This window comes from Molothrus ater, chromosome 1 (assembly GCF_012460135.2).
Source record: "Molothrus ater isolate BHLD 08-10-18 breed brown headed cowbird chromosome 1, BPBGC_Mater_1.1, whole genome shotgun sequence".
Classification (NCBI taxonomy): Eukaryota; Metazoa; Chordata; class Aves; order Passeriformes; family Icteridae; genus Molothrus; species Molothrus ater.
In genome coordinates, this window is record NC_050478.2 from 2,061,200 (window position 1) to 2,079,853 (window position 18,654).

Here is an 18,654-nt window from a genome sequence, read left to right on the forward strand (position 1 = left end):
GGTAAAACTGGGGTGGTTTGGGTGAGTTTGGCCTTGGGAGCCAAGAAATTGGATCAGGAATCTTCAGGATTATCCTGATGATCTCTGAGAATCCTCTTATCTGCAGAAAAACCTAAAAATTCCCATAAATTTTTGCAGTGGAGCTACCTTTTTTTATAAAATATATTCTGATTTTCATGAAAAATATTGCTTTTTCATCAGATTTCCTCCCTGCTGTCCTTTCCTTTGTACTTCAATGCACTGAAAATACTATTTTTTTTTAAATGAGAATTAAAACTCAAATATCTCTTGTCACTGCTAAGACACAGCCCAAACTTCCTGGCCAATTCATCTCCCGTGAGGGGACATTTCACACATCAGGATAATCTGTTGTGCCCAGGAGACCAATCCACTGGGGAAAGTGGGAATAGAAATCATTGAACTCTGATTTTTGAGGCGTCAGAGCTGAATTTCTAATTATTTCTTCAGTTTTTCAATCAAAAAAATTGTGGGTTTTTTTCACAGATAAAAAGAAAACAACCCCAAACGTTATCCAATCCACAGCAGCCACTCTCACCTGGGTTGTGTTTATGCTGTTGAAATAACCTGTTCCAGCTCATTTTCTGTCACCAAGCCTTGCCAAAGCTTCAGAAAAAATCACCTGTGCCTGCTTCTCCCACCTTTGTAGCCTCAAACCATGACTGAAAGAGGAAACCTTCAGCCCAGCTTCTCCCCAGCAAAGGCCCTCCCACTGCAGATCCCACTTTCAACTCAAAATCCAATTTATTGCCACAATAAACTGAGGAAGACTCAACCAAACATGGTTTGGGCAAGGTCACCACCAGCGCAGAGCATCCAAAAAAAGTCAAGTCAGGAATGGCTTCTTTGGGTTTTTTTTATTTTTCCAAATGGCAGCTGATAGAGAGGATTTTTAGCTGAAGTAGGATTTTTAAGAGAGAAAATTCAAAGTTAAAGGCAAATGCAATCCAGAAATAAAACTCAGTTACAAGCAAACCCCCTCCTCACTGTGGCCCTGTAGTTTTGGAGCTGGGTTTGTGTCCCAGTGACTGTCACAAGGAATTACAAAGGAAAACAGGCACAAGTGAGGTCATTCCCACCTGAGGAGGGGAAAACTTCGGTTTTATTGGAGTTTCCTTGCCTCAGGAGACAACAAATAGAGGAACAAGAGAGGGGTGGCTCATGGAAAACATGATTCCACACCAGCCTTGATGTTTGGGACATTTGGCCCTTCATAACCAAAACACCAAATCAGACAAAATGTCCAAAATGTCCAAAATGTCTTCTTTGTGCCTTTTTTTAAGCTCTGACCATGATAATTTTAGTGCTACCTTCTTAGAAGTAACAAACCCCATTTTTTTCATCCTTAATTCTTACAAAAAGAAGTGAAATTTCAGACACACAGAGGCTTCACCAAGCAGGGTTAACTGGTAGAATTTCCCAGCAGGTTTTGGGGGATTTCTTTAGGCTGGAGATCCCTTTGGTCAACACCTCAGGGCCCAAACACTTTATTTTCATTTTATCCCCTCGGGCCTCCCAAAAGGCTGCCCAGTTCTCCTGGGACATCACTCAGGGAGAGCCTGAAAAGCTTTAAAGTAGAATTTACTTTAAAAAAGGAGAATCCCAGGTTGGTTTGGGTTGGAAAGGACCTTAAAGATCATCCCTGTCCCCTGGGCAGGGACAGCTCCCACCAGACCAAGTTGCTCCAAGCCCCATCCAACCTGTCCTAATCCTTTGAGAGATTCTTCCCTGCAAGTGAGAGGGAGAAATGAGTGTTAATTTAGGCTGAGTGCCCTCGTAATTAGCACCTTGCAAATTAACACTGCCCTGGGAAGCTGAGAAGGGCAGGAATGAAAGAGAAGCCAGGACAGGAATGCCATTCTGGGGAGTTCATCCTCGAAGGAGAGGTGGGAAATGGATTAAAAAGCAGGCTCTGGACTTGAATTTTAATATTTATAATCGATATTCTAATATTTATCATTGATATTCTGGTATTTATAATTGATATTCTGGTATTTATAATTGACATTCTGATGTTTATAATTGATATTCTGATGTTTATAATTGATATTCTGGTATTAGTTATGTGGATCTGGGATTCTGGTCTGGTCAGGGGCCATCAGGGTCTGTCTGTTGACTCAAGGTTTTTGTACCAATCGCTGAGTTTGGAATTCTGCAGGGAATGCTGCCAGCCTTTAACTTTATAGGATATGGGAACGTAAATCATTAATGGGAATCATTTAGGATGGAAAAGACCTTTAAGATCACCGAGTCCAACTGAACCCAGCACCACCATATTCACCATTTAACCACACCCCAAGTGCCACAGCCACGCTTTTTTTTACCAGTTTCGGGGAATTCAAACAAAAAAGAAATAAATGAGGTTGAGGCCAGACACACCAACAACCCAAGGCACGAAGAGTGGAGGAAGAGGAGGATGAAAGGCACCACCTCCCTCTAAATCCCACTGATTGTCCCCCATTAACCCCAGGTGGAGGTGGCACCCCTGCATTCCTTAGATAGGACCTCATGTAAATAATTGAGGGAAGCTGTGGCTGCTCAGTCCTTGAGGATGTGGAATAAAGCCGTGGAAGGGTTTTAAGGGCCCACAAACACTGATCAGCCCCCAAATGGATCACCCCCACTTTGTCATGTGATATGAGGCTTTTTTCAAGGTCTGGCCATGTTTTGTACAAAACATCATGAGTTTTGTAAGGTCCAATTATACTCATTATTACTTCAGGGGTACCTAGAGGCTGATGTGCTGGAGCAGCTCCATGGACTTGTTCCTTGCTTTAATTCCTTTAGTTAATTCCTTTAAGTCCAACCAGGAGGGTCATCCTTCCCGAAATGGGATTTCACCACCAGCAGAATCAAAGAACCAACCCAAAACACTTCAGGCTTGGTTTGTGAGGGTTATTTGCAGAGCACTTGAATTTCTACATCAATTCTAGCCCATTTAAAAAGTGGCAAGGAACATTCCTGGGCAGTGGAACTCACTCAAATATATTGTTAAAATATTAGAAAATCCCTGGCGTGCTGCTGGCTCAGGTACAAGCACGCTCCCAAGCAATTCCTTGGCATGGCCCAGGAGCTGGCACGGGCCAAGGGCCATTCCCAGGAGACATTCTGGATGGAGCCACCTTGTTCTGGAAGGCCAGGACATTTCACAGGTTGGATGTTGGCTGGTTTAGGCCAGGTGGCATCAGCAGGAGGGCTGTGTTTAATTAATTCATGGAGCTGTAGCCAAAAAGTCCAATCTACTCCCTGTACCGACAATAAGTCCTGGAAACAGGAGCAGAGATGGCCTGGGAGAGGATGAGGAAGGTTGGATGGCTCCTCCTCTTTTCCAAGCAGCTTCCCACCACCTGGATATCCCAGATCCTAAAGGGAAATTCCCCATTTTGCATTTGGCAGCAGTTACACCCGGGAGCCACCAGCACACGAGGGAGTCGCACCTTCCCCATCACCTCCAGCTTTGGTTCCCCACTGCAGAAATGGAGGACACAGCTTGAAATAAATCCCTTGGGAAGCAGGAAAGCCCTGCTGCTCTCCCACCCACATCCCACAGAGCAGGAGGTGAGCTCTGAAATGTGGCCCTGCTTGGGGCTCTGCCCTGCTCACCTGCGGTGCCTCCACATCTCAAACAGCTTTGAGGGCACTCCCCACGACCTGGCCCCAGCTCTCAGAGAGATTAAGGGATGAGCTTGGCCAAGTCATGTCTCATTTCTGGCCCTCTTTCATCTCTCTGGCCCTGTGTTTGTCATTCTGTTTGACTAAAAAAGTTTAGGCATTGCTTCTATCCCTTAAGCAGCTCAGTTAGAACCTCTAAAAGGAGATGTTCAAAACCACTACACAGCTTGAGCTATGTTAATGGGCTAATGATGTTAATGATGATTATGATGATGATGAATCAATATCCAGTGTTTAAGGCCAGGCTGGAGCAACCTGGTGTAGTGGAAAGTGTCCATGCCCACGGCAGTGAGGTGGAATGAGAGGAACTTTAGGGTCCTTTCCAACCCAAACCATTCTGTGATTCTGGGACCTGACTCTTTCATCTCATCTCTTGGTGATTAATTTTATTTTTCACTAAATAATAGTCAAATTTTAGTCTTTCATGCCTGTTTAAGAGGAAGCTTAGTATAAAATTTGCCCTCTCATTGTTTTTTCTCTCTCTTTATCCTCATTCTGTGTTTTTCCTCACATGCTCTTCTCCACTCATCTGTGCTCCATCTCTGGTTCCCCAGATGGCTTACACAAAATTCCACACAAAGCACATCCCTCAGTGTACCTGAAGCTTTTAAGAGATTCAGGCAAGTCATAACTTCTTTCTAAGCTAAAGGCAACTCTGTTTTTACTGGATTTTACTTCTCATGCTCCCCTCCTGCTCAGCACATCCCCAGCTGCAGCCTGAAACCACCTTCAAGGCATCTCAGTGACACCGAGGGAAACAACCAGAGAGAAAAGGGAGAAGAAACCTATTTTATTTTTCTGGAGGTGAAATCTCTCATCTGATCCTTGTTTTAATCCCAGATTCTTACAATGCATTCTGAGTCACCCACTTCCTCTGCAGGAACAGCTGTCAAAACCCCGCCACATCCTCGGGCTCCTGTGGCTTTACAACTCCCATTAGCAGCTCCTTAAGGGGCTGCCTGTGAGGTTCCAAACCTGCCAGTTCCCATTACCGAGCTGCCAGGAAGTGCAAATGGGAGGCCGGTTGGGAAGCTGAAGAAGGCAGGGGGTTGCCCTGCAGGGTTTGGTGGGAAGCAAAGCCGAGGTAGATCCATCTCCCATCCCATCATCTCCAGTTGTTCGCTCTTCTGGTTTCAAAGCTGAGCAGCCTGGGTTAGTGGGAGGTGCCCATGGGCAGGGGGATGGGAATTAGGTAATCCTTGAGCTCCCTTCCAACCCAACCTCTTGGACTTCTGTTGCTCACAGTGACCCTGAGATGTGTTGGAAAGTCTCTTTTCTCAGCCCAGCGCTCGAAGAAGGAGTCAGAGCTCTTCATTTCTCAGTCTCAAGGTTGTTTATTGTTCCTTATCTATAAAATTCTTTCTCCTGTCCAGCTGAGGTCTGTTCAGCAGCACAGACAGAGGCACTCTGCCTGCCCCAGGGCTGTGTTATCTTTTTATACTAAAAACTACCTGTGCAATATTTACAGTTACTTCCCAATACCTATCACCTATGTTAGACAGTGACCTTCTACTCTAAACCAATCCCAAAGTGCCAACATCACAGCAGAAGATGGAGGCCAAGAAGAAGAAGGAGAAAGGCTGGACACGCCCAGATCCCTCCATCTTGCCCCCTGAACCCCCAGTCTAAAAACCCCAAAAATCTATTTTTCACCCCGTGAGAAACTAATTATTATTCTAATTAGACTTTTGTAGCTTGCAGGACTTCATATAAGGTTGGTAATTTGCTCCATGGGTCATAATCAAAGTCACGGGCACCTTGGGCTCTGTGCCAGGGTCTCTGAGTCCCCTGGCAGGGGTTCGGGCAATCCAGGACAGGCCAGGGGGATGTCCTGAATTCCAACACCAACCCATTCCATGATGGTATGAAAAATACCTGGATCAAAGTGTTTGCCTGGTTCCTCAGAGCTTGGAGCTGATGTTTCTCACCACAAGAAAGGACAAAGCAAAGCAAAAGCAGGAGGAGCATGGGTTGAGCAGAGTTTTCACTGATTTAGCAAACAATTCCTTGGGTGAATAATCATCTGTGAGGAGAACAGCAGTGGGACACCATCCCAACACCAGCACAATCTGGGTAAAGCTCCAGCATTTCTGTCTGAGGATGGCAGCGCTGATTCTGTGTAAAGGAACCAGCTCTGAAGGGGTGGATTAAAAGCCTGGGTGCTTTTCCCACAGCAGGAAATGGGACTGGAAGCTAAAATAAATGAATAAATGCAAGAATTTTGCGTGCATGGGAAGGAGGGAGTTGGAAAACCAAAGGGACTTTGGAAACCCTTTGGAGACACAAGTGAGAGTTCTCAAAGTAACAGAAGCATACGATGGTCTGGGTTGGAGGGGATTTTAAAAATGGTCTTGTTCCAAGGTTTAGGTTGGGTATCAGGGAAATTTTCTTCCCCCAGAGGGTGCTCGGCACTGCCGAGGCTCCCCAGGGAATGGACACATTCCCAAGGCTGCCTGAGCTCCAGGAGAGTTTGGAAAATCCTCTCAGGGATGCCCAGGGTGGGATTGTTGGACTGGAGGATCCTCGTGGGTCTCTCCCAACTCTGGGTATTTAAAGCTCAGCTGCAATGAGGAACTGAACAGCTCCAGAGGTCCATTGTGAAGAAAAGGACATTTGATCAAGCAAGACAATGTGCCAGGCACGGACACATTGACATCAACGGGTCAAGCAAGTCAAAGCCTGGGATAACAACAGTTTTTTTAATTGTTGTCATTCCCCCAGACTAAATTTGGCCACGTCCAACCTATTCTGAGCTCCAGCCAGTTGTTTTGGAATCACATTCTGACAGTGACACTCTGCCAAGGTATCCTGACTTCTCCAGCAAAGTATGATGACCATGGAATCCCATGGGAAGCTGCTGGAGTCCCTCAGCCTCTGGAGCTTTTTTAATGATGTCATTTGCAATGGATGGAGAGGCATTTCTCCAGTTCAGGGTACCACTTTTGGGGCTTAAATTGGCCCCAAGGCCAGGCTTATGTTAATGAATAAGGCTGAAGGAAGGATCTCCCACCACCACTGTACAAAGACTTTTCCAACAGAAGTGAAGAAAGAGGAGCACGCTTCAAGTATAATTTAAAATACATTTATTGTTTCATTTGTTCTTGCTTTTTTTTCTTTTTTTTTTGTTATACAAAGATGTTAAATAACTTAAATACATTCTCAACAGTCACTCAGAATCAGATTTATACCTACAAGCTGTACATATGAGGTAGAGAAAAATAACTTAGGCTCCCATAAGACATTGGAAAATAAACAAAACAAAACAAAAAGAAAAACAAGAAAAATACTAATCCTTCATGTTAGTATTCCCACCTCCCTTTAAAAGGAAATGCCATCCCAGGTGTGCAAAACAAATCCTAGACTTTACATTCCTGCTTCAAATTATTAAAGGTGGGGTGGTCCAAGGGAAATTCCTGGGCTGATTTGGTGATTGGTGTTTCAGATGGATCCATGCTCAAGGGGAGCTGGAAGGATTATCCACACATCTCCTGATTTTCCTGATTTCAATCTCACCTCTACTAACCTGGATGTCTTTATCCCCTTCGACTGTCAGCAGGGAAAACTGGCACCTCCACATGGGCCAAGCACCTTCCAGAGGCGCCCCAGACCTGCAGACCAGGGGCTCCTTTCCCCAGGGGGATGATTCCAGACCCACATCAGTGCCAACACCTCTCCCAACACTCCTGAGGGAAGTCATCTCCTGGCCTCTTGGGTCATCTTGCCCAGTGCTAAGAAGGGTTTTATCCCATTTCTGAAAACACTCAGCAACAACTGAGAGAAAGGCAAAATTCTGATGTTTCCCCTGACATTCAATGTCAGGTGGATTCGATGTGTCTGTACAATTCCTGGCCTCACTCCCCACTCCCTCCCTGCACCTGAAGAATTGTAGTTACAGGAAGCCAGAGTAAAACTGTGCTGCCAAATCCATTTTCCTTTCCTCCCCACCCACAAAGCCTCACGATTCCCTTTTTTTCTTTTATTTCCTCTGTACAGAAATACTGTTTGCGAATAATTTGGTTAAATCCAATGTTAGTTGGTGAAAAATAGATCTAAAAGCTATTCAGTGGCAATACCCATGACCAGGCTTCTTCAGGGTGGTTGAGCAGATCTAACCAGGAGGTTGGAATGAGATGGATCTTAAAGACCCCCCTCCAACCCCAACCATTCCATGATTCCTCTGGACCTGATCCTGTGCCGTACTAAGTGATTCGGTCCAGAAAGGCCACATCTTGTATTTCTTGTGGGAAAACGTCACTTTCTAAAAGTCATCACCTAATTAGCACCCTAAAAACTGAAATCCAGGGTGAGCTGGCCACGGAAGCCAGACTCAACCCAACAGATGTGCCCACAGAGCTGGATAAACTGGGAATGAGGAGCTTTACTGCACCTGTTCCACAGGGTACAGAACAGACTGGATTTTACTGCAGCATCAACTGAGGAATTTTTCACAGGCACCATAATCCACCAGAAAATCACCTTAAGCAGCATCTACTCCATGAAAGTACCCTTGAGAAATCTGTCCCTTCATCTGGGGTCTCATCCAACCCTACCCCAGCCAAAACATCCGACTGTATGTTCCCTAAAACAGGGCAGCTGAAAAACCGCGGACAAAGGAATTCCAGACCTGGCCTGAAGGAAGGCAGATGTCAACGAGCTGCTTGACAACAAAATCTCCTCAGAAATTATTTCAGCCCCTGCTCAGGTCTCCAAACTAGCAATCACAAAAGTTCTTAAGAAAACAGGGGGTCCATAAATCATTCCCTGCTTCCCAAGGTGATGGACAAACTTCCTGAGTCACAGTAGAGCAAATCCCTAGCTCCCCAGTTTTATACTGCCCCATTCAAATAGATAAAAGTTGCTTGTGTTGGATCAAGCCTGGAATTTGGTCCTCTTCATTTAACCTTCCAATGTACTCAGATTTTGATTTTATTTTCCCCAACCACCTTTTTAAGAGCCGTTCTTCCCCAGCCAACTGAGCTCAATGGCAAATCCCCAATAACTGCAAATAGATTTGGGATTTCCTCCATCCAGACCCATTTCAAAAGCAGGATGTCCAGCTAAAAAAGGGTAAACTTGAAATTTTGGGGTAGATTTTTTTATCTTTCCATTATAAGCTACTCATTTTTCATAACTCATTTTTAGCATTAATAATGATAATAATTAAAAATCCCCTTTGATTAAGCACTGCTTGTTTCACCAACTGGAGTTTTTGATAACTGGAAGATAAGGAGAACATAATGTTTAGGACTTGTTTTGCATTTCTCCACATCCGGCATAAATGAGTCAGTCACACAGAATAGAAGCTTGTTAAAAAACAGATGACGGGTGCAACAATTATTTCTGTGGGTTTTTATTTCTTTTAATAGAAAATTCTAATATAAAACAGCAAACGTTTTCAGTTTGCCTTGTTTACAAAAATATTATATATATTTTTTTTTATATTTCTGACATAACTAAAATGCGCTATTCAATAAAAATATTCTTCCATCAGCTAACTTCTCTTTTTAAAAAAATTAATAAAAAAGTTATATAAATAATGGTTGCACCCCCCCACCCCAAAACTGATCTGGCTGGATCAGCTTAGGAGAACCAACACTTTGACACTTTTGGGGGGACAGGGGGTGAAAGGGGGTCAGGAACCAGAGATCTCCCTCCACCCATCTGTCCTTCTCCAGTTACATCTGAGCAAAATCCTATTTCTCTGGGGATAAGAAAAAGGGGGAAAGTTGCTTTGCACTTTTTTTTTAATATTTATATATATATATATATATGAAATGACACCATGAAAAAGTTCAGGGACCCAAAGCCACCGCTGAAGTAGTTTTACAAAACCAGGCAATTCCACTGAATTGCACTGGAGATCCAATGGTGTGGTGGCAGGATCAGCCTCTCTGGAAAAATCCAGTTTAATCCAGCTGGGACAAAAAGGGTTTTACAGGACACTCCCCAGTGTTTTATACAGGAGTTGCCAGTCTCTTATTTAGGGTTTTCCAGACTTGTGGATGGAGTAGCACTCGTGCTCCATGAGTTATTCAACTCCAACGCATCTCTCACCATCAGAAAACCCAGGCCTAGCACTCCAAAGGGATTTGGGATGGTTTGACAGATTCTCTCCCAGCTCTGACTTAAGCTCCACTGGATTTTTCCAAAAGGAGGCTTTTGCCCCAATTCCTTCTTCAACGATAAGGCAAACATTGGAAAACGCTGGAACTAAAGACCCCCCACCCAAAACACACCCACAGCGTGGTGCAGGGGGCAGAAGAAAAATAACCCACATTTGTTTTACCACCCTAGGTCAAAAGGCCAAGAAGACAAGTTCTCCTGATTTCAGAGTGTTAGTATATTTTATACACTGCCTATACATTTAACACATGTGCCTCGCTACTATTTAGTTATTTATAATTTTTTTTTAACCACAGGAGAATAAACCTTGCTATTTACAATATATAACAGGCAAGTACTATATCCACATGAACATAAATACAATTTGTGGTGTTTTTTTTTTCTTGTTATTCATTTTTTTGTAATTCTTTTTGTCCTTTTTTTTTTCTTTTTTGTCTTTTTTTTTTTCTTTTAAATACTTACAGAAAGCATCCAGGCTTCAGTGCGTGAGTTATAATACACAGAAGAGCTCTTTCACTCAGTAGTTCATTCACTCTTTGCTGCTTCCTTCTAGACAAGCTTGGACAATCTGCCTGATTTCCCACCCATCTCTCTCTCCCCCACACTGCTGAACACACCAAGCTTCCCTACCCCATCCCATCCCATCCCAGCATTTTTCTGGCCAGGATATCCATGCCAACACTCCCCTCTCTTCTGCTTCTAGGGACTCATTCTCCTCTCACACCAGTGCAATGTCGAGTTACTCCAGCGAGGTCAATGGAGACAGAGACACCAGTGAAAAGGAGGAAAATGAGGCCCATGGTTTAAATATAACAATAATAATAATAATAATAATAATAATAATAATAATGCACATAAATTGCAGCCCATCCTTTAATTAAGAACAGATTAGAAAAAAAGAAAGAATGGAGCCAGAAATAGTAATTCAGACCCCAAAGTTCCTGTTTTGAGCAGGTTTGGATCTGGCTTTACTTTGAAGGGGAAGAGCTATTCTAGAACACACAAAAATGTAACAGTGAGTTTGCACATATGTGTGAGAGAGAGAGACAAAGGGAGAAAGAGAATTTAACATAATACCACATTGAAACCATAAGAAGGTCCTTCTGAAGGGCTTTACAATAAATAAATGTTCAATATTTATATATATATGTATATTTATGTGTCAAGGTGTGCATATATATCTATATATACACACCGAATAATAGGTTTCTAGGTGATTTATTTTTTAAACCATTAGATAAACTGCTCAGGGGTGACTTTCCCAAAAGCTGTGAGACCTTCCTGGTGCTTTGCTGGGGTGGAAGGTGGGAATTCCACATGTGGATTCCACCTTCACTCCTCCAGCATTATCCCAACCTCCAGAATTGTACAGCAAATAAGGAAACACCAAAAAAGAGATATTTTGCTTCCCTCTGCAGAGCCATGGTGCTATTAAACAGCAACATCCTGTCCCTCCCCCCTGCCCCCTCCTCAAGATTTGATGCCAATGAGCCAGGCTGGACTGCAGGTATTTGTTACTAAGAAAACCCCAAATCTATCTTTTCTCTTCCCAGTAGATGCATATGAACAGCTTAAATATTAGTGGGTACAATTAGGAGGGAAAAATTAAAATTAAATAAAAATAAGGAAAAAAATACTTTGAAAAATAACGGTTCATCTTGGGAAATTGCTCTCTTTTTTTTTTACTGATTTTTACTAATGCTTGAGAATCTCCTCTTTTGAACACCAGATCAATGGCTTATATAAACTCGGTGGAAATTGCTACTACTGGACAACCAAAAATTGCTACCAAAAATCAAACAAAACACCCTCTTCTCCCCATTTTTTTCCTTAGAAAGCTTCATTCAGGCAATTCACTGGCTGCCTCCAATCCACTTTTATACAAAGAATATTGGCACGCCAAGTCCTGGATTGTAAATCTCCTCTTCCAAGCAAAAAAGAAATGCTGGAGGTTGTCATGTGTTTCACAGCCTTGGAGTGATCAACCCCTGCAGTCAAATTTCTGGCTTCTCTCAGGTTGTCTCTGTGTCGATTGGTTATTCCAAATCCATGAGTTTGTTAGGATTTAGCAGGTGTGTTTTTAAAGTACAGTTCTCGATCTAGTGGTTAAAAAAAAAAACCAAAACCAAAATCATCTTAAGGTCATAGGGTTTACATACAGCTTGTGTCATGTACCACTGCCATGGTTTAGAGTAAATGGAATGATGACCTAGGAAAGAAAAGTCAACTCCTCCAGAGGTCTGATCCAGGCCAAAACGGCTGCTCCACAAGGCAAGACAGCCCCGGGTTCCAAGAGGCACTCGGATTCCTCTTGTCCTGCTCAAGAGAAACACGTCCAAATTCAACTCAACGAGTTTCAGTTGGGATTTCTGAAGCAGTTACCACAGGTTGACCTCCATCAGCAAGAGGTGGGAAGAGGAGAGAAAAATAAATCATGCGCAAAGTGAAAATGAAACAAAAGTATCTAGTGGTTTAAAAAAAAAAAAAACGTGAATTCAATTTAAGACAGCAATAGTGCTAAAGAGCCTGCATTTGAGTGAATTGTTTTAAATAAAGAAGGGGATTGGACTGAAGGGGACAGGCACATCTGGTGTTCTGCTGTCTTCCCAACCTCTTTCTTGGATCTATTTCTGTCTGCAGCGTGGTGGACCCAACGTTTCCGAGCTGTACGTGGTGACAGTGCACGCGGACATGGAGCTGTCATTAAAGAGCTGATACTCCCGTGGGTCTCTTTGTCAGAGCCTGGTTTGCTCCATGTGCAGAAACTCCACTGGAAGAACCCATCATTCCCTACAAATCCCTCTCCAGTTTTAGGAGAAATAAATGTCCGCTTCCGGCACCACCGCACTCAAAGCAGAAAGATCTTTTGTATCAGCTCTCTAAGCAGCAGGGTGAGCTCCAGGAATAAAGAAGTACAGGATATTCATGCCAAAGGGAATCTCTTAGCCCAGGAGTCCATGGAGGATGGCTGAAACAACGTTCCAAGGAGAAATGATCCGTCAAACTACGTAGACGAAGGAGAAGGTCAACTGGTGTCTAACCCCAGTGTGACAGGCACTTATTTCCACATGGTTGGACCTCATGAAAATTCAGTCTACAGGATAAACAAAACAAAGAAACCAAAACAAAAAAAACCCCAAAACAAAACAGCAACACAGCTGGGTCACCTGTACCCTACAAAGTGCTTATGTCTCAACATAGCTTCCAGATGCCAGAAGGTCAATCAAACCCTGTTTGTCTCCATAGGCAGTTCTCCAAGCTGGCCCGTGCAGCAGGCGCCGCGGGTCATGTCAGTCCTTGCAGGTGTAAACCTCCTCCCTCTGGGTGCACTGCTTGCACTCCACGTAGCAGCACCAACGCACCTGGCACTGGCACGGGCGCGTCACCACCCGGCTCTGCGTGTTGTGGCCCCGGCCGCAGCAGATGCTGTCGCAGTTCTTGTCCTTGTAACACTTCCGTCCCGAGGTGCCGGGGGAATAGCGACTCATCAGGCAGAAGCTCGGGGAGTCGTCAATGTAGACGAGATCCGTAGTCCTTGGGATTTGATCGCTGTGGCCGGGGATGGATTTTTTAGGGGGGGAAATGTCGCCTTCCCCCGTGGCCTCGTTGGTGGTGCTGCCCACCTTGAGCGAGGTCTCGTACTTCTGCTTCAGCTGCTTGCCGATCTCGTGGAAGGGGGAGAGCTGCCTCCAGCACGTCCGGACGGTGCAGGAGCCGGACACGCCGTGGCATTTGCAGGTGGTCTCCACGCCGGCTTTGATGACCTGCAGACACACACACGGCCCCAAAGAGAATCAGTCATCAAAGCATCAAGTAAAACATGACATTTTCTAGAAGACGCTTCAGGGACACCAAGTTGAAGACAATACCAAAAAATATCTGTTGGAAGCAGACAGAAAAGGCATCCTACAGGATATACTTCAAGAGGTCTCAGTTCCCAGAGTATGACATTCAAAACACATCCTACAGGATATACTTCAAAAGGCTCTCAGTTCCCAGAGTATGACATTCACCTGCAAAAACTTTGCTTAATTGGCTAATTAAAGATATCGAAAAGGTGCACAAAGATTGTCCACTGCTGACACTCATCGTGTAGATAGAGATCTGAAATTGTGATACAACTAAGAGATTAATACATATTTTAACACCTATTTAACTTTGTCAATAATAAGTAGGTAAGATATAAAAGTGGAAGAAATGGAAAGAGGTGGGGTGGCACATGCTCCAGAACAGAAATGTGGATGATAGGAACCTTCTCCATACCACAGGACCCCAAACCCAAGTACAAGAAGAAGCAATCTTAGTTTAGCACCATCCGCTGCCTGATGCTAAACAAAGGATCCCATTCTTTTCAAATCAACTGCAATAAAGAAGTTTCACAGCACAAAACCACACCCATCTACATAGAAGCAGCATTGGAATGTTCCAGCTCCCCTTCTCCAGAGAGAGATTTACACCTGGAGCACCTCCATGGGCAACACATGAGCAGAGATGTTATTTGGACAGCCACAGATACCCCACATTTTGCCCACAGATTATAAACACAAATTTGTATTTCTAATTCTCCCACCCTGCCCCTTCCCCAAAATTAGGTTCTGTTGACTTTAAATGGGTAAGGTACAACCACCCCTTAAAACAGCAGGTGAGGACAGAGTTTGTTTGACAGAGCTGGGTCCTGACAAGGCACCAAAGTACTGCTGAAAGTGCCCTTCCTTTGGGCATCTACGGTACCTAAAAAAGAAGAAAACAACCTCCCCCCGTGCCCATGATGGCATCTGGCTCTGCTGTGGCCTCCTGACAGCAGAGGACTGGCTGCAGTCCATTTCCTGACCATCCGGTTCTTAATTATTTGGCTGCACAAATCCTGCTGAGCCCCATGTGCAACCGTGCAATAGGTCATGGACTTGGAATTGGGGCCTGGCCCAATTGTGATATTCCAGAAACATTTTTAGAAAGACAATATGCATAATGCAGCCTTCAGCAGAGCCTGTCCAATGGTCACACTTCATTCCTGTGACAGCCAAAGACCTTTGCAAGTGCAATCCAATAATACACAGTAGCATTCAGAGCGGTGGCGGGTTACAGGGGGAGATGTGTTGCTGGTTATAGCGCTCAGCTGGGATGGCTTGGGTAAGGGCTGTCACGCTTTGTGTGCCAAAGTGTCTCGCCAAGTCCACAAGAAATCCCACAATGTCAGACAAGAGCGTGCAGAACACATTTCAACACCGAGGGGGAGGGGGGAAAACCCCAACTCTCACCCGTCCCCTCCCTCGTGTAAAGTCCCGTTTCACTGCTTGTCCAGAAGTGAGAGCTGAGTTCGTGTGAAACAAAGCTCCTCCACCTGATTTCACGCCCACACCATCAGCAAACCGGGCAGAAATTGCTGGGATACTTGGGAAAGGGCTGCACACTGGAGTCATTCATCACTTCAGGCTTTCCTCAACCTTTCCTCCTCCCCCAGCGCATTTGCATCTGCTCCACCTGGAAAAGGAGACAACCCCCGTTGCCCAGGAGTTGGGAAAGCAAGCAACCAACAGGAACTGGCTCAGCTTGTAGTCCTGCTCCTGGGCTTGGAGCTGATTGAACAAGACAGGGTCATGAAACTCAGGAAGGGAACCTGGAGTCGGGGCTGTTCTTGTCAGGAGCCACCTCTCTGGAGCTCTGCAGGAGTGCTGACGTTGCAGGAGCACTGCAGCCAAGGCGTCCACATGGGGCTGGTGGATACAGCCCAACACGTGTTGGAAAACCTGATCCTGATGGACTGGCAGCTGGCTGATGGCACAGGACCTTCAGTCAGGTGTAAGCATGTAGGTTTAGGCACTTGAATCGCACCAGCCAGCCAGGGTTGACCTCACCAAGGCAAACACTCGAGTTTAAACACCTCAGTTCGAGAAACACCTCAGAACTCTCATCACAGTCGGGGCAGCCAAAGCAGGGCAGGACCCTGCAGTGAGGCAAACACCTGCTCCACTGAACAGCTCTCCAGGCTCCCACTGACAGCTGAGCACATCTCTATCACCAACAGGAGCCTGGGGACCCAGCCCACACAGAGGCACCTCAGTTCAGGAGAGTCTGTGAGCGGAATCCTGCCCTTTGGGCCAAACTCAGGTGTTTAAATATCTCCACCTAGCACTAACTGAGGTGCTTTAAAACATTCTCCTCACACCAGCTGTCCCTCCAGCAGCATAAAGGTCCCTCAAGGGGTACTAATTAGTGTATTTCGGTAGATTAATTCTAGTCTCCTCATCTGGGCTCAAACAAAGTTCCACATGAGCCCCAGTGTGGATTTTCCTGACTCGCTTCTAGCTCCTTGTTAAGCAGTGGCTGGGACAGCTCTGGTGGACCAAAGCATAAAAGGTTTCCATTGCCCATGTCCCCATGAATGCAGCAGTTTATGAAATTCAGTGTGGATTTTCCTGTGGCTGCCGTGCAAGCGCGGTGCCTCCCAGCCGCCCCGTAAAGCTTCTCCTGGAAGGACCGGGAAGGGCTCAAGAATGTTACGAGGCAGCAAGAGTGAAAATCCTAGAAAAATTCCCTGCCCAGGCAGCCTCCCCTGCTGCTGTCAGTCACGCTGCAGCTCCTCAAGGCGCTGCGTGATGGGGAACTGCTGCCTGCAGCCCCAGCCACCCACGAGCCAAAATGAATCTTGGCAAAGCCCTTCAGGTTCCCGTCCCGCTCCCCAGCTTCCACAACGACCTTTCCTCCTCTTGTTGCAAGCTCCTGTCAGAGACACTTAAATCCACCTCATTTCTTCAGGAAGCAGAGCAAGACTGATCCAAGTCAGCAGGTTGCTTGGAGAAAGCTTTGCTGGCTGGATCCTAGGACAAATGTCTGGATCATGCTTTCAAACCTGAAGGTCTTCTATCCTTCTTCCAGGATAGAAAAACACAGTTTTTTTTCCCAAAAAAGTCTTGGTTAGATGAGGAAGAATAAGGTTTTACCATATAAAATCATATTTCAATAGCTGTAGCAGCTCCTGCTTTCTTTTCAGGGCTCATCACAGTTCAGAGCCTGATTTACCTCCATCCTACACAGACCTGAACCTGTTCTGAGCTCACCACTGAATAATCACTTCATCCACACCAAGGGTGGCCACCCGCACCTTTGTCACAGATGTGAAGCAGAGTGGCTCAGCTTCCATCCAAGGCACAAAATGTTTCATGCTCCCCATGGCCCCAACTCCACAGATACCAGACAGCAGCAGTGTCGCAGTAACTCAGGAGTAGCAGCGAGAAGGAGCATCATTTTTGTACTGTGTGCTCTAGAGAGCTCCTACCATGAAAACAAAGCCAAACAAAGACAAGCGGTGGGTCAGGGATGGCATCACACATGGGAATTCTGTCCTCCCACTCTTCTCTGAACAACCACCTGGTCTGGCAGTATCAAACAGAACGGTTTGGGAGGAAAATAAGGATTTTTAGCTTGACTTAGGAACACAAATTCCCACTGACCTTGCCGTGAGAACACCCAATACTGACAAACGCAGAATGAGGGAAACACAAAGCAAGACAGAACCATTTTTTCCTGGGGTTTTCCTGCTCGGAGGAAACCAGATAGCTCTGCTGGACTGCCTTCCCAAATGGCTTTACATGGGGAAAAGGGATCACAGCAGAGCATTGCTATGCAACATGTAATCCTTCCTCCCAACAATGGTGCGCCGCGAAGCTCAGACTGAGTGCCCCCGTCATGATCAGTCTCAGACATGCTGCAACACACAATTTCTCAGTGTTTTAGCTGAAACGCCGAGGACAGGATTCCCATTCATTCCCAGCTGGGTCACGGGGCTCTGGCAGTGGGGTTTTTTTTTTTGGTTTTTTTTTTTTCAGACAACTCTTGTCTGGGCAGCAGCAGCCCAGGGCGGACACCCGGCCGTGGGAATTCCGCACTCATTGCTCCGCTGTCGTCATGGCTGGGCTGCGGCTCCAGGGCTTCAAACCATTCGCTATGGTTTGGGGGAGAGGAGGCAGCAAACCCTCCTCGCAGGCAGCTCATCCAGGGAAAAGCCTTGCCTGGCTTTGGGAAGGGCTTTGGGATGCTTCCCCACAAATCCAATCCCCTCCGTCGCCCCGTACACGGAGCCCTCTCCAATTTAAATAGGCTTAGTCATTCTCTCAGCTCAAGTATTAACGTTTGTTTGGACAGCAGCCACGGTCCCCACACACAAGCAGTGGACCAGACTTGTCCCTTCACACTGGCCAATGCCACTGGCTGAACTATAAAACTTTCACAGATTGTTAGAAGTTGTCCTTTCTTTTTTCTTCTACCTTGTTAAAAAAAACCCCTTCTTTTCAGGCTGTTCTCAACCTGCTTTTTCAGAACAGTTTTCCCCTCCCACCAGCCTTCCCTCTTTAAAAAATGGGAACATTCATATTTCTGTGACATAGGTATTAAAACACAAACATTTAAGCATAGAACAACATAACCCTACTTAAAACTGAGAACTTCAGAAGTATTTTCCCCATGCTCAGTATTCCTAGCATGCTTCCCATGCTAAAAAAGGTCCACATAAACAACCAACTGCAATCACTTATGGGACACAGCAAGCAATTTTTTTTCCAGAGTATTGATTTCCAGGCCTAAGAAAGGCTTTGGCTGAGCCATTCTCAGCCTGAAAGAAGTGGAAAATCCAGAGAGCACGCCTGGGCATTCCTACCTGTCATAACCTGCAGCAATTAATACCAGTGGTGGCCCTGAAAACTGATCTGTACATTAAGAGCTCTTCTCAGGCTGTTATTTGCTGGGTTTGATTTGTACCTTGGTAAACATGTGATGCCCCATTTCTCACTGCAAACACATCCCTAAAAAACAGCCAAGAAGGATGCTTTATGTCTTTTGGTTTTT

The 18,654-nt window shown here is 45.3% G+C and overlaps 1 protein-coding gene across 1 annotated transcript in view; it reads right to left on the reverse strand.

The window, feature by feature from the left end:
* Nucleotides 1-6,756: 6,756 nt before the first annotated feature.
* Nucleotides 6,757-18,654, reverse strand: part of WNT9A (Wnt family member 9A) — a 67,004-nt gene continuing 55,106 nt past the window's right edge. Inside the window, exon 4 of the mRNA XM_036378787.2 lies at nt 6,757-13,577. Coding sequence (XP_036234680.1) covers nt 13,104-13,577 — 474 coding nt within the window. The 3' untranslated portion in view covers nt 6,757-13,103. The remainder of the gene's footprint in view (nt 13,578-18,654) is intronic.